A 25,143-nucleotide genomic window follows, 5' to 3' on the forward strand; every position below is an offset into this window, starting at 1 on the left:
TTCATAATAATTTTTCTGCTAAACCACGCTATAGGGGTTTTATGCAACACTCCTGTCCGCATATGCAAAAAATAAATGATGCAGTTTCGGCGCAGGTGTTCTTAAAGAATATTCTGAGCAATTATTCTAGATTAAAAAAATTATGTAATGTAGATAATAAACTTATCAAAGCATTATAGTCAAGTTAAACACTTTGAGATGATTTTGTATTTTTATCAAAATTTCTTTTGATTGAAATTATAAGTAAATACTCATAAATTCAAGAACAGTTGAACTTAAAACTTCCATCTGATAGTGCAATAGATCAGCCGATTTAATAAAAGAGATTATCATAAATACAATAAATTGTTTCCCGCCGTTTAGATCTACCTTCAAAATAAAATATGGCGTCCATTCAAGTCCCTTTAGGATTACATTAGACGAGCCCGCACGTGCGCCATACTACCTCCGGCACAGATCACTCACTCGTGCAGAGAAAACCGAAATATTAAGTACTAGCGGACCCGACAGACGTTGTTCTGCCATAAAAAAAAACTCTTGCGGATGGAATTTCTTTAAATCCGTAGTTACTAAATAGCTGATCTCTACTCGGCGAAAGGAATATTTCTACCAAATTTCAAGTCTCTACGCCTCATGGTTCCAGATTAAATTGATCATGCAAGTATAAGAGCCTCAGATATTACATTGATAATTTATTTATTTATGCGTTATTAAGTAATCTATTACATGGAGGATTTTTTGTCGGATTACGGTTATACTACACCACTTTCTGAAGAGTTTCGATCAGAGATCGGAATAATTATGTGATTCCATTTTTATTTAACTAGATAATTAAACAAATTCGCTTCGCTGTAGCTCCTAACCTAGAAGGTTATCATGATAAAATCTCTTTTAAAATTATATAATAAATATATAATATAATTTTCTTAGTTAAGTATATATTAAGTAATTATAAAAACACTAATTACTCATTGCCAAGGAAAATAAACCTTGACTTCAATTCCTAATCTTAATAAAAGTCGCACGTTTACTTTTATGCTTTTGGTAATTTTATCGTTTCTTAAACAAGTTTTTATCGTCATGCATGTTTGGTTTATAAATCATTCAAAAAGGCGTTGTATTTTATCATTAACAAAGAAATTAAGTACAATTTCACCAAATTGCAAAAAAAAGATAATCATTTTATAGAGAAAGAACACATGACTTATTAATTAAATAAGACTATGAAGTAGTTGATAAAGGTAATTTTTTATTTCGTGAAGCCTAAAGCAATGTATTGCAAATATATTCTTATACCGGACAGGTAGTATTTTATTATAACATAATATTTACTCTTCGACTGGAGTAAAATAACTTTTTTGCAAGCAATTTCTTTCATATACACGCAATCCATTATTAGCGAGTATGATATTTAAATCCTATTTCTGCTTTTGGCGTTACAATGACCAATCAAAACGTACGTAGGTACATTTTGGTAAAAATGATGATGATAATAACCTAAAAATCCTAAATTTTTAGGTTAATCTGAAATGGATTTGGAAATGTAGATTAATATATATTCAGGTTTGTGTGACGGTTGACCCAAAATCTGGATTCTAAATGATCTGATATTATAGATCGTATTCTGAAAGGATCTGTAAATCATTACACTGTGTCTAGTTTGTGTATAAACAGTGTCGGGTTCATGTAGCACTCAGTATCCGTGTGGGGTTGAGAGGGATCGCGTGCCGGTCGGGATTCATTCAGCACGTAACTTTATACGATGTGCTGAGACGCTGATGCGAAAACATGGTATAGTTACTAGTATTTATTATATACTTTACTTTTTAATTGGGATGTTATCCAGTGAGGTCACGGTGAGTGATCAATCTTTTATAAATATTGGCGTAAGGCTTTTACCGATGATATTAAATACTGTTGCGAATCGGCTTTAAGATTTTCGTAGCGGGATAAAATCAAAGTAACATAAACTTTATTCAATGAGGCTTAAATTAAGCATTTTTGAATCGATACTGTATTTATAGTGACGATTTCTTTTAAATTACTGAATTTGCCATATGTTCGGAAAAAGTAGAGCTCGTGAGAAGAACATACAAGAAACTCAACGGCCAGTCCTTTCAATCAAATAGAGTATTTTACAATGGCTGTAATATACATAAGAAATTAGTTTGTAAGGTGCTGCATCCAATATATGAATCGTGTTTAAATAGTATGAAATACTTCATAAAGTAATAAAGAATAAACTGTATAAATATAAATTATCGTATATTGGACGTATCAACCAAAACGAGCTCTTAAAGCTAGAATTCATTGCCCGTATAAGGATGCTTCTTGGTAATTAATTAAAACCCAATTGGTAAAGTCTAGTCAAAATTTAATATTCAAGTAATTTGATAATATAATAGTATTTTGAACCGCTTATTAAAAGTTTAGATCAATCACCCATTCGAAAAACACTCGGGCGCAAGAAAGTCATCGGAACTACTTTTAAGAGAAAATTTGCATAACATTTCAATTTATTTCATAAAACTCTTAGCAAATCTAAACATTACCTACATGAAAATAGAATCTGTTTGAGAAAGTAAAATTAACATTCATATTGATACCTGGTAGCACTAAACTAACTTATAATAAATTACTGGGCAAATAAGACTAAACATCTTATGTCTCAAGGTGACGAGCGCAATTGTAGTGCCGCTCAGAATTTTTGGGTTTTTCAAGAATCCTGAACGGCAGTGCATATAATGGGCAAGGCGTATCAATTACCATCAGCTGAATGTCCTGCTCGTCTCGTCCCTTTTTGTCATAAAAAAATATTTGAACCTGAAGCTGATGTAATACAATAAATATATCACTTTTCTTCTTCTCAAATTTCTACGAAAAATACATTCGTACATGTTCATAAATTAATTATTATTATTTCAAAACTGAAAGAAAATGAGAACGGAATTTTAAATATTATTTTTGTCTGTGTCTCTACTATTAACGTCTCTACCTTAATTACGAGAAGAACGGAACTTGCCACTGTTTAATAATATTTTTTTATTATTTATATGAAAAAAAAAACGAGTATTATCTATATTATATATTATACTAATAGTAGATACAACATTTTGAATACATAATATTTATCAAATCAATTGGAAGTTCATTTATAATGACGACAATTCTTACATCTCACAATTTATATAATGACTAATTTGATCGAATCAAGTGGTGTTTGGTTACATTTTTGGTAGTCTCGGAGAATATGAACCATGCGTCATTCGATTCCGAATAGCATGATCTGTCACTTTTGAAAGAAAAACTTTTCCGCAAAAAATGAAAAAGTTAAACACAATTAACTGAAAATTTTTTCGAATGGAAATCGATTCTTTCTCGATTTCAAAAATAATCCTTCTATTTAGAAGGGTTTTTGGTTTTTGCAAAAAAGTTAGATTATATTCTTTTTGGCGTGACAGTTACGCGGATTTAGTACTTTATCTACATGCCAAAAGTGCCCAAAGTTCTTAAAAAGTTTTCACTTTTATAATTATTAGAAATAACGTTAGTGATTACAGCAATTAAGAATTAAATTAAGAACCAAGTCATAGCTAGCAATCTAAAAGTATTTTAATAATATTTATAAATATTACTGTGTTACGGTCTGAAGGGCGCCGTACCTAGTGAAATTACTGGGTGAATGAGACTTAACATCTTATATCTCAACGTGACGAGCGCAATTGTAGTGCCACTCAGTATTTATGGGTTTTTCCAGAAACCTGAGCGACACTGCATTGTAATGGGCGTGACGTATCGATTACCATCGCCTGATGGTCCTGCTCGTCTCGTCCCTTATTTTCATAAAAACAATATATTTAATAGTAATTTATAATACTAAATTAAAATTTAAATAACATTCTAAGATTAAAATATCTAGCCTTGCCTTAAATAATTTATACGTCTAGGGTGTTTTGCTGTTAGACAACCGATAAACATAGGCCAGTTTAATTAGGTTAGTGTGCGTGACAAGCTACGTCTTACACTCGCGATTTGTATGAATCTTTGTGTTATTGTATGTATATAATATGATATAGATAAGGGGTGCTCAAACGGTCCATCGCGGGTGCTTTTTGAGTCGATCTCGAGAAAAAAATCCGATATAGAACTATACACAGATTTTGCCCGCTGAGTTTGTTGCGCCCATTCTTCTCAGATCTGAGGCATTCATTTTGGAATGGGTGGTAGTTTTTTGACTTTCAATAAGTGATGTCACATCCTATTTTGAATAAAAATATTTGAATTTGAATTTGTTTTAGGTAACTAAAATCGGTACGTACCATCTGATGTAAAGTATGCTCAGGACAGGCAGTGTCATGCAGATTCAACATCCAAAGTCACTCTTTAGTTAAGTTTAGAACTTTAGACACTAGAACGCGTTTGTTTTGTAAGAACCAATAAACTCGCAATTTTAAATAATTATGAGATTTTTCATTAACATTTAAGAGCAAACCTACACTTACCTTGACCAAAAAACTTCATTTTATTGTGCGCAAAACTAATCTGTCATAGTGATAATCTATTTAGACGACAATCCTTCGTCACACATACTTGAAGCCTCTCAGAGTCGATCGATCGTAGTCTAACAATTTTGAGGTAGATCGCCAGCAGTTCAAGCTTGAGCACCCCTGATATAGATGACTCACCAAAACTAATGATAAATCACAACCCAGCTGATTATAGAGTCTGGGCTAGACAACGGTCTGATAGTCAGAAACGGTCGTTTCCAGACATGGGTGAGATGGTTTTTCACAAAACAATAGATTCAGTCGCTACTTTACAGATAGAAACGGACAATATACTCTTATTTTTTTATTTTCTTTTGTTATGGACCTGGTGTTAAGTAATCACCGCCGCCCACATTCTCTTGCAACACCAGAGGAATCACAGTAGGGTTGCCGGCTTTTAAGGAAGGTGTACGCGCTTTTTTTGAGGTACCCATGTTGTTTCGTCCCGGAAACACCGCACAAGGAAGCTCATTCCACAGCTTTGTAGTACGTGGAAGAAAGCTCCTTGAATACCGCATTGTGGAGGACCGCCACACATCCAGATGGTGGGGATGATCTTATTACTCAATCCAATAAATGAATCCTGTTCATATTTAAAAGCGTTTTAAATATCTATATCTATTAAATATTTTATAAAAAGTATTAAAGTATTTTCCACGAGCAACATTAGAATGTCTAATCTTCTCATTTGTAATGATGTAAAATGAGTTTGCATATAATTGTGCACAGGTCAACGACATCGAATCTCGCGCACAGCCTTCACTTGGAACAGTTACAGCCTCATCACAATAACACCATCCGCTTATCAAACCTCATATAGCTATCGAACTCTTTTGTCCCTATCTGCCAAATTAAATGAGGTTTAACTGAAAGAGACAAAACATCGACCTAGATTGGTTCAATAAGCGGTTGGTGTTATTATTAAAATCAATCACGTAATATGTATACAGATAATTTTACCAGTGGGAGGCTTCTTTGCTCAGGATGCCGCTTAGATTATGGGTAACACAATGGCACCTTTTTCTGCCGTAAAGCAGTAATGTGTAAGCATTACTGTGTTTCGGTCTGAAGGGCGCCGTAGCTAGTGAAATTACTGGACAAATGAGACTTGACATCTAATGTCTTAAGGTGACGAGCGCCGTTGAAGTTCCGCTAAGAATTTTTGGATATTTCAATAATCTTGACCGGCGCTGCATTGCAATGGGCAGGGCGTATCAATTACCATCAGCTGAACGTCCTGCTCGTCCCATCCCTTATTTTCATTAAAAAAAAAATAGAATTACCATAATATATATAGTGTATGTAAACTGGAGTCGATAACCGTTCACCTTTTTCTATAATTACTTTTGCTTCTTACATGCTTTATTTTGTGAGCATTTTCACTTATTAGGTTTTTATTATTATCAACAATGGAACGTTCTTAGTGTTTTGCATATCACTACGTCAATCTATCAACCTTGATCTTCGCTGCCTGCTACAAAGCATCGCTAGGTTTATCATGTCTGCCATCATAGATAAAGGATTGGTCTCCACTAAGAACAATAGCTTTTTATTACGGCAACTATTAGATGCTTGTGTGCGTGGCATCTTGACACTTTATGGAATCTTTCAAATTTTGTTACATACCCTATTTTACATTGAAATTAATGAAATACAAAATACTTACTGATGATATGTGATTCCAGTGTCTTTCTTAATTCTTATAGTATTAACTAGCTGACCCAGCAAACGTTGTATTGCCGATATTAAAATCGCGATACAAAAGTAACTGTTGATCGTAGATGGGTGAAAATTTGAAGTTGTATGTATTTTTAATGCAGACTCATAATCAAACAAATTTAAAAAAAAAATGTCAAAAATATAAAAAAAAAATGCGTGGACCCCTTTAACATTTAGGGGGATGAAAAATAGATTTTGTCCGATTCTCAGGCCTACCCAATATGCACTCAAAATTTCATGAGAATTTAACACCATGACACGAGAATTTTATATATTAGATTTTACAAAGTTTTAATACGCAAACTTAGTTTCAATTATTAGCAAAGTTAAACACAACATGTAGCACGTCAACGTCACACATTATTCAAGACTGGCTCGAGTCCGCCCACTAGGGCGTAGTAAGAGTTGCCACACTTTGTGACTACGCCTGCAGTAACATAGACCAATCCTTACTCTAAGTCTGCCATGTTTATTTTTTCCTTGGTTCAATTCTAAAGTTGCTTACCATATGAAACAGTATATAGATGTCTACCATTCTCACAATCTGTTAGAACTTTCTTCGAGTCATCATCCTAAGTAAGTTCCAAGCCAATAAGATATACGAAATACAGTTACGTAAACAAGGCATTAGCAGAGGTATTGACATAATATCTGGCATCATAAAAAATGGATTTGCAACGCGATATCTCATCGACAGTTAATTATATTTTTGAGAGACATAATAGAGCCGTTAGATAGATAAGATTTGCATCAATTTCGTTACGTTTTTATGAATAATATTAAGATTCGCTTGTTATGGGCTACCACACGAATCGATATCTATAAACATAGTCTACGTGCAGTGAATTAATAATATTATGGTGTTGTTAATCTTAAAATTTATCTTAAGCAAGTTATAAATACGTAATTGTGTGATATACTTAATGCCAAGTAATGATTAAATCATTTTCAACCAGTCCATTATATAATATAATACATGGTTTTTGATTGGTTTTGCGCAGGCAACTTAAAATTGTATAGTATTTACTAATTAGTGATTTCAATTAGGCTAAGCAGTTAAGTTATCTTATGATTTAAAAGATGGGCTGAGAGTTTCTTGTCAGTTCTTCTCCCTATGTCATAGCCCCTTTACCAACTGATGTTGCTTTATGACGTTCAAGTTACTTAGTTTACGTTGTTGCAGTAATGTTACTGTCACTGTCAATGGTATATTTTTCTATTATCCATCTATCCCTATTTAATGAGTTAGAATTGGTTATACGAAACTTTTCCTTTCACTTGAATACCACATAGTTACCTTGGATTATTAATTTAAAAAGTTCAGCTTTGTTAATAACTAGTTTTATAATTGCGTCGGATAATATGTTTGCTAAATCATTATATGATCGACGTCTATAAAGTCGTTGATGTAGAATCCTCAACATACCAATAAATTCAAACAATTTTTAAAAATATAAAGCAGTGAACGTAAGTTAAGTAACTACCTCCTTAAATGTGAATAAAAGTGCAAAAAACTACAAATTTGGTGTTAACTACTAGGTCTCATATACATAAAAGCGTCATCTTTTAACCTTTCCAGCGAAGTAATTGTTGTTAAGTGAGTTTTGTTTTAAATTTAGGACACTTAATAACGTTCATACTTCTTATTCAATAAGATAGGCATCTCTATCAGTTATATATCAATATTGTAATATAAAATAAATACCAAATTTGATTTATTTTTCTGGATAAGAGGGGGGCAAACGGGCAAGAGACGTAGTGGTGAGGCAACCGACCATGGAAATCCGTAGAACTAGGGATCAAGAGATGCGTTGTCGGCCTTTAAGTATGCTCTATTCTTAAAGTTCCCTAGTCGCCGTTCCCAATATACTATCTACAGATAGAGATAAACTACTACCAGTAAACTACTTTCAGTAATGAGCTGTCAATAATCTGTAGCTGTCCCAATATACCCGATAAGTCATTCTTATCGCCTTATATTGGGACGCGTGAATTGCAATTTTCTTACAAACTTCTATCGCTGGTAAGCTATACGTTTTCCCATTGACAGACAGCGTGTACGGATAAGGTGAATTACCGTCGATAAGTTAATTGTGACAGAAAAGTCAACGATAGTTACGATTTTAATCTCAAGTAAGAGATAGACTGAATATTGGGAAAGGCCATAAGCCCTATCGGTTCTAAAAAACTGCAGCTGGTTATTGATAATACAAAGTGGCTGTCCAAGGCAAGAGATTTATCGCAAAGCGCGTTGTTAGACTATGCTCAGACTTTACTTACGTAAAACTTATCTGAGTGTGATAAAATAACATCTTGACTTTTGGATAGGCTGTCTTAGCTTAAACACAGTATAGTTACAGCCGTGAAATGACTTTAAAAACGATATCAAAGATTATGCTAAGATAACAGGCAGCTTAGTTTTACGTAAGTAAAGTCTGAACCAAGTCTCAGTAGGCTCAATAGATCTCAGCCTAAAGTCGTATTGGTTCAGGAAAACTGCAGCTGGTAATTAATAATATAAAGTGGGTGTTCGAGGCAAGAGATTTTTCGCAAAAGGCGCGGTTATAGAATGCGAGACATCAACATGATGCGGGTGTTATTTCGTATAGATTTAAATATATCAAAACATTTTATTTACATTCTTAGAATGATAAGAGTATTCGTATCATAGATAAGAAGAAAGAGGTAACTCGTTGAATCCAACGGTCGGATGGGAAGCGTTCGGGAAGCTCCGTAAATATTCTCGTCCCAAATACCGCAGTGTTTTAAGACGAAGGTTTTCAACCAGTGATGACTTATGGTACGCAGACGTGGTCGTTAACTATGGGCCTGATGAGAAAGCTGATGATCGCTCAGAGGGCAATGGAGAGAGGGCTATGCTAGGAGTTTCCCTGCGAGATCGAATCAGAAATAGAACCAAAGTCACTGAGATAGCCCATATGATTGCGAATCTGAAGTGTCAGTAGCCAGACCACATAATTCGACGGACAGATGGCCGTTGGGGCAGTAAAGTCCTCGAATGGCTACCACGTACCGGAAGACGCAGTGTTCGGAGGCCCCCTACAAGATGGACCGATGATCTGTCAAGACCGGCCGGAGTACGTTGGATGAGGTTAGCACAGGACTGATCATCAAGTATCTTCAGGGGAGGCCTTTGCCCAGCAATAGACGTCTTCCGACTGATAAGAGTGTGAGGGAGATAACAATAATTGTAAAACAACAAAATTCAGTTTGCAACTAATATCAAACATAATTTAAACTCCACTTAAAAAATAATGTACGACCTCTTGTTATTATATAAACGTAGCGACAGTAGAGTAAATCTCAATGGAAAATAACTTGACATGACAAGAACAGGACAGGACGGGGTGGGCATCCTCGGTGACGACCGGCGACCGGCAACGCGGTGAACACTGCACAAATTACGTCTCATTTATATAAATATCCATAACTAGCACTCACTCACGGTTTTGTATGTGTATATGAGGCTTCAAAGGCCGAGTCCACAGAGACGCTAATGAATGAAATACAAAGAGTGTGTTTTTTTATGGTAAAGGAGGTCAAACGAGCGGACGGGTCACCTGGTGTTAAGTGATCACCGCTGCCTACACTATTCCGCAACACCAAAGGTGTACGCGCTTTGTTTGAAGGTTCCAATGTCGTATCGTCAAGGAAACACCGCACAAGGAAGCTCATTCCACAGCTTTGTAGTACGTGGAAGAAAGTGTCTTGAAAACCGAATTATTAAAATACAATTAACTATCAAATATCAAAAAAAATTTTAAGAAAAAAACACTATTTCAAAACAATAGATATAATATGCACTAATTCTAGTTACGATTATTCTAATTTTTGGAATCGGTGTCCTTCCGCCGCAACTCGCTCTCGCCTCTCGCCTCCTGACAACTCAAGTACATCTCACCTATAACTATGTATGTAGTTACAAACCTATCTTGGAGGACAACGACTTCGATGCAACCGAATCGGTTGGCGCGAAATTAAGTTATTCGTCAATTTATCATCCACTTTGCGTATGTATAGCAAATTTAAGACTTTTAGCAAATTTAAGAAGAAGGGACCACACGAGAAGCATCAGCTTACAAATAAAAAAAGAATTATCAAATTCGGTTCACCCAGTCGAAAGTTTTGAGGTAACAAACATAAAAAAAAGAACATACCGACGAATTGCGAACCTCCTCCTTTTTTGAAGTCTGTTAAAAATAATAATTTGTCAATGTAATTTTAGTGTTTCTGTGTACGCACAGATTATTATTATTCTAGTCAGTCTCTACCAATCCGTTGTTTTTCAAATATTGATATATTATAAGCACTAAATCAACGAAACAAAATTAATAAAAAAAAATATTATTTTATTGCTAACTTATTTTATTCTAATTCTATTTTTCACTTTTCTCAAATAATTTCATTCATAGTAAATAAATATAATGATTTAACTTTCTATGTATATTTACAAGTGTTTCAGTAATTATTTTCATTTCCGAAATGCCTCGCAAAAGTAAATCCAATCCGAGCAGCATCATAGTTCTCAAACAATTCATAAAGCAGTTTGTCAGTTTTAAAAATTATATTAAGTTTTAGAACTCTGAAGATACTGATCAGAAAAAATAATATCAAAATATATAAAAATTTCATTTCAAAGATATTTAACACTGTAATCATTTTTCATTAAGGGCATCAACGAGAGCGAAGCCGCAGGTAAAGGCTAGTATTATAATATAGCCTGAGCCACGGCAAAGCCAAACGGCCTAGTTATCTTTTTTTTTTTAATTCCCACGTAGTCTTAGGCGTGGCCCTCCCTCTGCAGTCCACAGTCGGTGTAGTCCATTGTAGCCGTCACTAAATCATGTTCTAAGTTGAACGCCACTATAGGATCAGTTCCGGTCTCCTGTCGCTCTCATTCAAATACAATTACGTTGTTATACTTGGAATTTATTGTGTTTTTTATATACTGAATGGACGTGTCTTTTAGGACATGACGATACTACATAATTGTAGATAATATCGGCGTCTTAGAGTCTGTCCGCTTATAGCTGTCTGTTTGGTTTACGGCCGTTGCCAATATTCAGTCTATCTCTTACTTGAGATAAAAATCGTAACTATCGTTGACTTTTCTGTCCCAATAAATTTATCGACGGTAACTCACCTTATCCGTACACGCTGTCTGTCAATGGGATGACGTATAGCTTACCAGCGATAGAAGTTTGTATGGAAATTGCAATTCACGCGTCCCAATATAAGGCGATAAGAATGACTTATCGGGTATATTGGGACAGCTTCAGATTATTGACAGCTAATTACTGACAGTAGAAGGTAGTTTATTATATATTTATCTCTGTCTGTAGATAGTATATTAGGAACGGCCGTTAGAAGTTACTTCTTTATTTAAAAACTTCCATCCGCAGAGTTGCAATATATACCATAGGGTCATTCTTACACTCTATCTGGTATCACATTCTAGTTGATTTAATACTCCATTAATCAGGCTGTATCAAACGTGATCATGATAATACACTGGCCTTCAAAAGTAAGTATCACACTTTTAAAATTGGGATAACGTTTTAAGTTCACAAGATATACTTTCGAAATGAAAAGGACTCCAAAGAGAATTTAATTTTGTACATAAAAACTTTATAGTCGGTAACCTTCTTTTAAGAATTGGCTGAAAAAAAACTTCAAAAACAAAACCATTCCTTTTTAAAAGTGGACGTTTCCGAATTACAATTTTACCATTCACATTTTTCTTTCTGTTTTAAATTTTTTTCAAGATCGATGGGTCTTGTTTTAAAAATTTATGCTAAAAAGCATGTGCAAGCAAGCAAGCAAATGCAGTTGAAGTCCAGCAACAGCTACTTCAGACCCGGAGGGACTACATGAGTGACAGTACAGTGAGAAGAAGACTTGCTGAAGCAAATTTGAAACCCGAGAGACAGCACCGAGTAGCGAGACTTCGATACGCCCGTGAACACATGCAGTGGGATGAAGAAGAATGGTCAAGAATTTTGTTTGCAGATGAGTCTCGATTCTCCCTTTACACTTCTGATGGAAGGCGAAGTGTTTACAGGCGACCTGGTGAGCGATACCTTCAAGACCAATACGGTAGAGGCAGTGTACATGTATGGGCTGGCATATCTTCAGAAGGTCGCACAGAGCTAGTAGCCATAGAAAATGGCACCCTCACTGGGCAAAGCTATGCTCAAGAGATTCTCATTGAGTATGCAGGGCCGTATTTAGTAAATATGGGTGATGGATCGATGCTGATGCATGATGATGCCCGGCCACACACGGCTCATATCGTACAAGAGTATATTCAGGAGGTCGGTATCAGCGTGATGGCTTGGCCATCAAGAAGTCCTGATCTCAACCCGATTGAATACGCCTGGGATGAGCTTGGGAGGCTAGTTAGAAATCGCAGACCTACTACCCTCAGGGCACTAAAGCAGGCCCTGGTAGAAGAATGGGAGAATATTCCCCAACATTGGCTCCGAAACCTAGTGTTCAGTATGCCAAACCGGCTCGAAGCTGTAATCAGAGCTCGAGGAGGCAATACCAGTTATTAAAAATTAAATAACATGTAATACATTTTAGTTGAATTTTTTTACACTAAACTAAAAATGTCTATTTTCATTGTTTTATCTTTTTTAAGTTAAAAATGTTACTAATGTATAATTTTAGTTTCTAAGAATTAAAGCCTATAAAATTTGCAACAAAACGTTTTTAATCTTAAATCTCTACCTTCTCTAGTTAAGAAAAAAAAAATAATTTGAAAAGTGTGATACTTACTTTTGCAGGCCAGTGTATTATGAATGTTTATTCTTCAATCTGACCAAAGGACAATTAGATTAATATTTATTCCACTTTCTCTGTTCAAATAACTGATGATCTAATGAAAAAGAACTCACCCAGACAACTTCTATCAAAATACATCCTTAAACCAAGTGGAAAAATGTGTTCGTTATCATTAAAAAGTATTATTTAGCCTGACGGTTTAATTTCATGCAATCACATTTGTATACACATTCGAAGGTCGCTATTAGGCATGCTGATAAAGGAATTGTTGACAATAAAATACAATAATGTAATTAGCTTATTCGCAAAGGTCTCTAGGAACTGTAATAAAAAGATTACGAATCGGCTAGGAGTAATAAGTAAGGACGTCAATGAAGAAAGGAAAGTAAGAAAAAAAATTATAATTACCTTTACTTAGGTCCAAATGAAACTCATTACGAATATCATAGATAACATAGTCTATAAAATGCGTTCAAGGGATTCATTAAGAGAAAAGTTTAGTGAAATTAATATTATGACAGTACACTGCCAGTAAATATACGGGAACCTCCTATGTATCTTACTTCTATCTATACATATATATATAAGAGATTTCCACGTATATAGTCACTCATCACGATAACTCTGGAACCATTAGAGCTAAAGACTTGAAATTTGGTAGGAATATTCTTTTCACCGAGTAGAGGTCAGCTAAGAAAGGATTCACAAATTCCATCTTCAAGAGTTTTTTTTTATAATTAACAGGACAACGTCTGTCGGATCAGCTAGTACGCTCATAAACATATTAGCCAATTTAAACAGGATAGTGATGTACACAGTGTCAATACTCGAAACAAACATAAACTCGCAATTCCATCTACTAGGCTCCGTAAAATTCCTAAATCTTTTAAAGTGGATTGTGTTTTTTTTATAATAAACTCCCAAATTATATTAAAATATTACATACTAAAAATTTAAATGTATCGTAAAAAATAAATTAACATCTAATGCCTATTATAATGTAAAAGATTATTTGTATGATAAAGATAGTTGGAATTAATGTTCTTAATTTTGTTAATGAATATTGTTATACTCATTAGAATGCTATTGTAACTTTTGTACTTCATCCTGACTTGCATTTAATAACTTATAAAGTTTTACAGTGAATAAAGATTTTTTTTACTTTGATTTTGATTTTATCATCACTTCGGTAAAGTTGAGCCTCAATGAGAAGAAGTGGCAAACTATAAAAACAAACATTGCATATAGATAATTTACAGTTTCAATATTTTATATTATATTTTATACAATGTATGTAAAGTCATTTACCAAAATTACTCAAAAGCGGCTGCTTAATTATATAAGGCACATGACTTCCTTGTAAAGTTAAAAAAGAAGTGATTAATAAAAAAGTCTCAAAGGCATAAAAGGCATTTATTTTCTCAAAATGGATTCCTTTAGAATTCTTTTTGATGTCATTTCTAATAACTACTAGATACTACTACCGCTTCGGAAACAAATGGCGCTCTGAGAGAGAAGAAGCGGCGCAAGAAACTCTCCCAGCATTCTTTTTTGCGCTCTTTTCAATAAAAATATACAATATTGTACAGTCATTTCTATGGCTATAAAATAATCACAATCTAGTCCCAGGCTGTCCGATTATTTAGATATTCAGCAGTGGAGTAATAGGATTTACGACAGAGCCATTTTTTTATAAAACATTTAAATTTATTTATAGATAATGCCTGAACAGTGGCTGGGACTTTATTATAGAAGTGTGTACATTTACCCTTAAAGCTATTATGTATCTTATGAAGCCTACTAGAATTAGTCACAAGAAATCCCTTATTTCTAGTGTTATAATAATGAAAATCACTATTAAGAGCAAAAAGGTGACGATTTTTGTGAACGTATATTAAATTTTCATAAATGTACTGACAATGAACAGTCATAATATTTATTTCTTTCAAATTTTCTTTGAGAGACTGTCTATAACCAAGCTGATATATAGCACGAACAGCTCTCTTTTGCAGAGCAAACACTATGTCAATGTCAGCAGCAAAGGAGTAACTAGTGTAAATTATTGGCATATACTGTTATTATGTTAAAGTATTTAAAATAATAAATATTTTCTGTAGGTATTATCTATGCTTAGGCAGTCTTTTAACTGCTTTTTAAAATATTGCAACGAAAGTTTTAGTAAACGTAATTAGATTGTTAAATTGTACCTATTGTAGTTACTTGTACACAAAATTTGTTTTGCACTAGCGTGAAAACATAATCCCATGCTCCGTGCACGTAGCTAAGTAAGAATATTTTTTGAAGTTATACTTCTTTAGGCGCGTTATGAAAAAATTATGAGAGTGAAATTTAAAGATGCGCGCGCATCACTGTAACACAAAAATAAGTTGGTTCCTACAATTTTCTGACGTTTGCGACATTAGTTATTTTTTTTTTTTTGGTTTCTACGTCCATTATTATTAGGATAGGCAAAGGGTTATTAAATAATTACGCTATTTAATAATTAACTGTCAAAACCATTGTTGCAAGATTTTTATGAAATTGTTCTCTCTACACACGTAGAATAGCACGAGGAATAAATAATTTTAAGGATTTTTGCTTTGCTAGACCAAATAAGTAGGTATATCTTCTTGCGTATACATAAGTAAACACACATTTTTTTTTATTGACAGGCAGAAGGTGAGAGCGTCATGTCTCCGGAAGAGCGTCGCGGTCGCTGCGGCTGGGGGAAGCTGCGCCCATCCTGGCTGCAGACCTTCCGGACCGCCAAGTGGGCGCTATTCTGGCTATGCTGGGCTGGGGCCATACAAGGTGAGACAACTAACATTATCCCCTCTTTTACCAGTGGGAAACTCCTATGCACAGGATGCCGGTTAGATTATGTGTACCACAACGGTGCCTTTATCTGCCGTAAAGCAGTAAAGTATAAACATTACTGTGTTTCGGTCTGAAGGCTGGCGTAGCTAGTGAAATTACTGGGCAAATGAGACTTAAACATCTTATGTCCCAAGGTGACGAGCACAATTGTAGTGCCGCTCAGAATTTTTGGGCTTTTCAAGAATCCTGAGCGGCACTGCATTGTAATGGGAAGAGTGTATCAATTACCATTAGCTGAACGTTCTGCTCGTCTCGTCCCGTATTTTCATAAAAAAAGCAAATAACTACGTATTCCCTACCCACAGCTATATGAAGAGTACATTCATACACGCAAGAACATGGCAAAACATAAAATTGAAAAACTGGAAGGGACAGAAGTGTTGTTAGTTAATATGAAAACGAGAACGTGCAACAGATATATTTTATTTAATTTAATTTGAAAACAAAATGTGTATTTATTGTATGTAATTTTAAGTTATAAAAAGTCTCATAAAAAATATTACATCACATAATATTTTACTGGAAGGAAACGAAACTTTAAAATACAATGGAAAGTATACAGCTCTCGGCATACAATGAAAGCGATGGACGCCATTTCCCAAATCGGTGATAGGTCAAACAGCTATCGAATTTGAATCAAATTGGATGTTCAATAGTATCTACTTGTGGCAGATACATCTAATAAATATTAGTTGATAATTTCCCGAGGGACACCAGATTCCCTTGTGCACTGCTGCTAGATTCGATACCCAGGACATTATCAACACAATTTATGTACTAACATAAATTTCTCTAACACAGCTATTCTATTATATTATTTTAAAGTTAAAATTGCGTCAATTCTTTATCATAAAGTTAATCTAAAGCCTTAAAAGTGTATTAAACGCTGTGTATTTGTCATTAAATGATGTCCTTATCATGTCTTACCATGAGTTTTAAATTCTTGCAATATTTATCCAAGCATTTTTAGATTCATTCACCAAAGGCAACGAAGACAACTTAACGAGTACCCCAACCATCAAACCGTATCGGTAAAGAAGCCTAACCATGTACGAACACTAAACGCGCAATTCAAACGTTTTCTTAAATTCTTTTAGTAACTATTAATCACATCAAGTAAATTTGGAAATTTCCATAGCGGGCTAGACCTAAGGAAGTTAGTATATTCTATAAAAATTAAGAAAGGCATAATATTGGGTAAACTATCCGAAACGTTGTTAAATTATTTAATATGATCGTTTAAGATCTTAGAATTGAAACAGAAAATATGGAGCTCCAAAAAGGTGAAAGATAAAAAATATATCTTAAAGAAAAGAGTTAAAATTTTCAATACGTCTAAGACAAAGTCCACTTCACTACCCCGACGTACGATCATCCAATCCTTAGATCATTAATACGTCTAGAATCTAGACTCCAGATAGACTATGACAGCTCTGAAAACGTCGAAAAAATACACTTTAGAACTACCCTCTATTTTGAGCAATTCACGCACAATAACACAACATCATACAAATCGCAAATGTAAGACGTACCTTGTCACGTCATGTGTTTTCATCGGTTGTCTAACAGCAAGACTCTATCTATACGTATAAATTATCTAACATCTAATCCAAACACAAGCTTGACATGAATTAAGCCACCTATATTGTGTGAATACAACAAATAAAAAGCAATAAAGTGAACTCGATTAACTGTTAACACAGTTTCCAGTGAAGCGGAGCTATACTATATACTATACTCGTATTTACATTATAGTAGGTGCGGTGTGGTGCAGTCATGTGCACAAGGAGAGTCCAGCTTGGGTATACAACTATATTACTTTTGTAACAAAACAACACGAACATTTTAAAGCCATTAGTTGTGGGCAGCCAATGTAGCCCCGCGGATATACACACTCTGGAAGCGATATTCGTACTTTTTTCTTGTAGGAGGACACTGTCAGTAAATGTTGGCAAAAAGTTAGGATATCATCCCCACCATCTGGATGTGTGGCGGTCCTCCTCAGTGCGGTTTTCAAGGAGCTTTCTTCCACGTACTACAAAGCTGTGGAATGAGCTTCCTTTTGCGGTGTTTCCGGGACGATACGCCATGGGTACCTTCAAAAAAAGCGCGTACACCTTCCTTAAAGGCCGGCAACGCTCCTGTGATTCCTCTGGTGTTGCAAGAGAATGTGGGCGGCGGTGATCACTTAACACCAGGTGACCCGTACGCTCGTTTGGCCTCCTATTCCATAAAATTAAATAAAAAAAAATAATAAAAAAAACAATCTGTCTGGAAATACCACCTCCGAGAGATGAGAAAATACTATCTTGACTCATTTTATCTGCAGTCTGGAAAGGTCTAGAAACGTCGGGCTAACTAAAATAATAATAAAAATGTAACTTTTACGCTAAAATCGAATGTAAAAACACAGCTACAATTACTAGCGTTTTAATCATTTAAACGTGTTTTATTTAAATGAATAATCCAGCTGTTATTGAATTCACGAAGGCAGTGCGAGGCTTTGTGGAATGCCAGACGTCAACCAATGCGGGTGGAATTTCTTGACGTAATATCCGGTGGTGGCATTCGCCTGCTGGTATCAACCCAAACAACTCCTCTAACCACTCATTTTCAATTATTATTCAGAAATATATTAAAATCATTTTATTTAATAATATAGTAATTATTATTTTGTTTTTCAATCGTACGTATTGCGAATTGCTATCCTCGTGAAATTGCTATTCTCAATATTATATATCATTTTGTTCGACTACGAGTGTCGTAGAACTTGTGAACTCAAAATTGTTTGGAATACTTTACTACATCTAAATGTAAGTTTTAAATTTCAAAATACATTTTTATACATACATTTCTATTGCAATTATTTACTTTATGCAAAAACAGTGGTTGCAGGACGAAGTCACTAAAGGCGAACTCAACTCAGAATTTTGCTAAGATATCCAGGAACTTATAGCTGTGTGGAAACTTAGAGCAATAAATCGTGCTTGAAGTTGGTAGGAGTAATGGCCAACAGGTGTAGTCGACTTGTTGACTATGTCCAGGGTTGTCAACTATAATTTAGAAAAATATTTTTATGTATAATTAAATTATACTATGATCATAGGATGTTCTTTTCAATCCTTTTTTTCGAAACAGGTTTCGATAATTGAAGTGCAGAACATAATATTTTTTTGTTTGCTTATTTGCTTCGCCACTCGTCAACGAACAGGTTCGATTGCACATCTTCATAATGAAAATCCGAGTGAAAAGTTGTATCAAGTACAACAAAAAAACAGCCAAGACTATGAAGGATTCTGCTATATCGTATAAAATATACCATAATGTACATCTGTGTAGAAGAAATTTTGTTTTCTAATTTACGCTAATTATCGGTACACTTATTGTTTAACTATTATGATTACTGATACATCCGCTGTCTCGGTAACACTAAATATATTTTTTTAAGAATCGCAGGCAAAACTAAACTGTGGTTCAATATTGAAAAATTGTTGTAAATTTAACACCTCTAAGTAACTTATTTTGTTATAAATTTGTTTGACAATGATCAAATTTGCATGCTATTGGAAATGGTTAAATAGGAGAGAGTTTAAGCAATTGTATGACCAAATTTGTAGCACCCTATTCAATGACTGTTTATATATATATATCTATAAATATACCTACCTAGTACTTGTGTAAGGATAAACGGGGCATACACTGAATGGTTTAATATCGAAAAAGGTGTTAGACAGGGATGTGTAGCGTCACCGTGGCTGTTTAATCTGTTCATGAACAATTGCTTGACAGATTTAAAAGAGAATGAAAGTGAGTTGAGAATGAATGAGTTACTCGTCAAATGTTTTCTCTATGCTGATGACCAAGTATTACTTGCATCTTCAGCCGAGAAGTTGCAGGAGATGGTAACTGCTATGGATCGAGCTTTTGGTAGAAAGGGAATGAAGATGAATGTAAAGAAGACGAAAGTGATGGTATTTGAAAGAATGAGGTAGTGATAGACTGCAATATCGTGATTGGAGATGAAAAAATTTAACAGGTGAATGAGTTTGTGTATATGGGTTCTAAATTTACAAGATTTGGAAAGTATGAGAGTGATATTGAAAGAAGAGTGAAACAGGAAACATGGAGAATGGAGCTTTGCACTCCTTTATGAGCAGGCAGAAGGTATCGTTTGACTGTGCATGAGGGGGTGTTGGTTCCAACACACAGGTACGGAAGTGAAAGTTGAGTATGGCAGAAGAAACATGAAAGCAGAATAAATGCAGTTGAGATGAGAGCGTTGAGAAGTATGATAGGAGTTAAATTGAGTGACAGGATAAGAAATAGTGAGATAAGGAAATGTTGTGGTCTGAAAGAAGATGTTGCGACAAAAATTGAGAAGGGAATGAGAGAATGAATGAAGAACGATTGACTAAGAAAGTGTATAAGGCCAATGTGAACGAAATTGTTGGAAGGGGTAAACCTAGGCGGACGTTTCGAGATCAAATCAGGGACGTCTTGAAAAAAGACCAACTCAAGAGTATCCTAAACCGAAGAGCATGTATGAAAGGAATAATGAAAGTAGTCGAAGCGAAACAAGTATGTAAGGATCGTAGCAAGTGGAAAGAAGTGGTCTCTGCCTACCCCTACGGGAAAGAGGCGTGATTTTATGTATGTACTCTTTGTTCGGAGTGACGTATTGGTCGCGTCCCCCACCACACCTCCCTCTGCGAGTAATAAATATAGACCTTGCAAGATGGTAAAATTCCTTTTGTTATTTTAAGACCAAAGAGCATGTAAATACTACGTAATAGGCGGCGGGACTGCCTAAGTAAAAATTGAAATTTAGTTTAATACGAAGCGTGCAGTCATTTGACATAAGTTTGAAATAGTAGTAATTACAGGATGGTGATTGACCACGAAGTATAATCCGGCTAAGTTTGAAAGGGAGCAGTTGCCAAAAACGTAGTGGATTTCGGCTATTTTCGTTTTTTACAAGATTATAGCCGTCGTCTGTCAATCTGTCAATGACTGCACGTTTCATACAATCGAGTAAATCGGAATTGCTATTTTTTTTAAATAGGACGCACATTTATTTGTTGGCAAGCACACTTTAATTTCTTTATTTTGTGTGGCGATACTAATGTTAATAACTAAATGATTAATTATTGTAAGTTGTTTCTCACGCGGCGCAACCCTTGTTCGTGTAATGTTTATTGCTGTACTCTACAAAGTTATACGTCTTGCGTTGTGAATTATTTAACACTGGCCGAAATTCGCTCAAATCATTGTAATAACCTACTCATGTTACGTTGAAGCTTTAAGTAAAATTTGTATAGCTTTATTTTTCTTTGATTAACGCGTGTGTGTGATTAAACTGTGTTTTTGCGTTAGGTTTTGCATAAAAGTTACATTTTTATTATTATTTAAGTTAACCTAAAGTTTCATAATAAAACGAGTTCTTGACTTAGCTTAAGCTCAGCATAATTATAAATATAATTCACTATAAAATAGTAATCCATGGTTACGTTAAGTTTAATCTCAGCTAAGTTTTACGTAAGTGAAGTCAGAGAAAAGCCTTAGTCTAAGAAAGAGAGTCCGAGGATTGCGGTACGCCATACGTCGTTTTATGACGTATGGTGTCGTTTTATGACGTATATCGAGTCGCGATACGACCCTAATATCGCTTAGTATAGTACTGCTACGACACCCGTGTTAGCCACAAAGTATGTTGTAGTGTTGTGCTCTTATTTAAAGGGTGTGGGTGGGTAATTTCCGTTCGACAAGAATTCGCAAAAAACACGAATGAAAACGATTTGACAAAACAATAAGAGGACTAAACAAATTAATTTTATAAACAAAATTCGAGACGAACTTAGACTCGAACCCGCGACCTCTCGTGCCTCCGTGCGAGTGCTCTTCCACTGAGCCATTATATATATACAGGGTGTCCCAAAGTTATGGGACATGAAGGGAAAGTACCTTAAATATCGTAGATAGGGTATTTTACTGAAAGAAGACTTTATCTTATTTTGAAAAGTTAGTAATTCTGCATTCATATATTTTCTAAAAATTACTTACCTCGTCTGGGAATCGATCCAACTTAAATGTAAAAAAACACCCCTACTTTTATGATATGAAGATATGAGAAAGTAGTCAATTAAGTGGGTATTTTTTTGTAAATAAATTAATTAAATGCTTAAAATGTGGTCCCTCCTGTCTTACGCAAATCGAAGCAATGAGTCCGCTGCCTTTTGATTTTCTTATAACTTTATGGTGAATACTCGATATGATATGGCACAATTCTGTTTGTTACTTGCCCACATGCTCGTATCACTTTTAAACTAAAAAAAACTATACTATAAAGTATTTTGATTGTGAAGCGGGTACTTATTTACGAATAATCAATGCTGTCTATGTTATGATAATATCTCTACTTTTCGAACATCGTCGTCGGCAATAAATAACTTTCTTGAAATTTGACTCAAACATTTTACGTTGCTCCTTTCTTTTAAAATACTATGTTACTTAAGGCGCGGACTGACTAGGATTGTAAACGCTACAACCAACCCTACAATATTTGTGTTGATCATGTAGCTAAGCTAAGCAAATGGGCATTTATTTTACTGGTTTTCTTTTGTTTATTCAAAATTTGCATAGTAAATTGAAAAATTGTTCGGTTTAAGTTTTAGAAAAGTACTAATTCTATTTAATTCTTTAAAAAAAGAATATTGTTATCGCTTAAAATTCGGAGATTTTTGACTCCAAAGTTTGTTTTTGGGAAGCAACTTCCAAATTTTTTATTGGATATTTCAAATTATATATAAATATTCTATTCGCTTCAAAATTATCATTAAATCCTTCTTTGTGCACTGTATTTTTTGCGTCGGAATATTTTCATTGCGTTATGTTGTAATCGACTCCCTAAGAAACCAATTTTTGTGGATATTGAGGTATGACCGCGCCTTAAGAAGAGTTATTAGTTTTTGGCCATTCTTTCGATTGACATCATAAAAGTGGGGTGGTTTTTTGTACATTTAAGTCGGTTCGAGTCCCAGACGAGGCAAGTAATTTTTAGAAAATCTTTGAATGCAGGATTACTATATTTTAAAAATAACATAAAGTCTTCTTTCAGTAAAATACCCTATCTACGACATTTAAGGTACTTCCCCTTCATGTCCCATAACTTTGGGACATCCTGTATATTGTTGATATATGTATTGTTCAACTCTCAGTTTGTTGGCTCAGTGGAATAGAATCCCAGAAGTGAAGGTTATCACTTTAAAAAAATAACAAATTGCTTTGAACAAGAGGACTGCCCGCAGTAGAACCAAAAATTATGAATAATCGTGTTTATTAGGTAATTGGTGATCCGTGCTTACGAAATAATTGTAGTGCTAAAATGTCATAATTATTGAAGTAAGAAATAACACGGTGATGTGACCTTGAATGTGTTTACATCCCAATATTTATTAAAATACTAGCTGACCCGACAGACGTTGTTCTGTATATTATAAATATAAAATAATTTTTTTATATGAATTTGTCAATAATATATCATAACATCAAAAATTACTTCGTAAAATATGCACCCTGCTGTCGTAATGAAATTGTTTCACAGCAGAACTGTCAAACCATGCGTCAATAAATTCTCTCATAGAAATTATGTATGGACACATCAAAGGAAAAACAAATATGTTGTTTTTATTTAATTTAGCAGCATTTTTCTATTTATTCATTTATTTTAAACCTTCTCTGGACTTCCACAAATAATTCAAGACCAAAATTAGCCAAATCGGTCCAGGCGTTCTCGTGTTTTAGCGAGACTAACGAACAGCAATTCATTTTTATATATATATAGATATAAGATATATAAGTAGTGTAAGTTAGAATAAGGATTGGTCTCCTCTGCACTCCAACTAGATACCGCACTACCTGAGAACAATCGCTTTTTTATTACGGCTACTATTAGATGATTGTGTGGCATCTTCACATTTTGTGACATACACTTCGTGTTATTTTACATTGTAATTAATAAAATACTTACTGATCATTATTATGTGATCCCAGTGTCTTTCTTATTTCTTGTAGTTTTAATTTTAATTTTATAAAGTCTAACTATGCAACCCGACTTTTAAGTGTTAATTAGTAGCAAAATTTAACAGAATATGTGGCACGTCAACGTCACACATCGACTGTCTCGAGTACGCCCACGTGGGCGTAGTACTAGTTGCCTCACTTTGCGACTACGCCTGCGGTATCTAGTTGGACCGCAGCGGAGACCAATCCTTAATCTAAGTAGTGCAATGACAGGACTGGATTATTTGAGCACAATATTAATTACTTTTTAATAGAGAGTAATTGAGGGCAGTGAGAATTAAAACCCGCGACAGTTATATTACGTTAGTTAACATGTTTTAAAAATATTAATTATTGTAAATTAAATTGTAATGAATGGAAGTAGGCAATGAGGCTGTAGGATCAAACCTAGAGTCTTCAAGAATTAATCAAAATATAAAACAATTAGTAAATGATACAATAATGCTACTCATTCAAATAGATAAATAAACGCTTGTGAATGGTCATTACATTAAAAGGTAGTTATAATATTATTTTTTAATTATTGAGTCATTTGAAAATATACTATAATAATTAAGATAAGCTGTGGAATGAGCTTCCGTGTGCGGTGTTTCCGGGACGATACGACATGGGTACCTTCAAGAAAAGCGCGTACACCTTCCTTAAAGGCCGGCAACGCTCTTGTGATTCCTCTGGTGTTGCAGGAGAGTGTGGGCGGCGGTGATCACTTAACACCAGGTGACCCGTACGCTCGTTTGTCCTCCTATTCCATAAAAAAAAAATTATTCTACATACACGTACACAATATATTCATTTTTAAGTGTGTTTCATAAACCGATTATAATAAAATTGTGTGTGTATATTGGTGTGGCACGTAATTTTTTTTTTACGAAAATTTTATATTATATATTACTTATTTTTTTTTTATTTATTTATTTCATAAAATCTACAGCACATAACATCACTTATTTGCTAAAGTATTGTATAACAAAACATGGGCCAACAGAGATTTTATATTATTTAGGTAAGACAAAATTCTTAAATGGATTCCTAAAGATAAACTGAAACAAGAAAAATAAAGTGAGTACGTTTAACATTCAGTTTACTTACGTGTGTGTGTGTGTGTGTGGGGTAT

General features: G+C 34.4%; 1 protein-coding gene across 2 annotated transcripts in view; it reads left to right on the forward strand.

Moving 5' to 3' along the window:
- LOC126976261 (solute carrier organic anion transporter family member 4A1) overlaps nt 1–25,143 on the forward strand; it is a 90,797-nt gene that overhangs the window by 15,222 nt on the left and 50,432 nt on the right. Inside the window, exons 1-2 of one of the 2 annotated variants that reach the window (XM_050824517.1) lie at nt 1,706–1,791; nt 15,746–15,884. In XM_050824517.1, the coding sequence (XP_050680474.1) occupies nt 1,789–1,791; nt 15,746–15,884 (142 nt within the window). In that variant the 5' untranslated portion in view covers nt 1,706–1,788. Of the gene's footprint in view, nt 1–1,705; nt 1,792–15,745; nt 15,885–25,143 lie in introns of those variants that run through there. The other variant, XM_050824516.1, reaches the window with a different exon arrangement.

Source organism: Leptidea sinapis, chromosome 40 (assembly GCF_905404315.1).
Source record: "Leptidea sinapis chromosome 40, ilLepSina1.1, whole genome shotgun sequence".
In the NCBI taxonomy this organism is placed as follows: Eukaryota; Metazoa; Arthropoda; class Insecta; order Lepidoptera; family Pieridae; genus Leptidea; species Leptidea sinapis.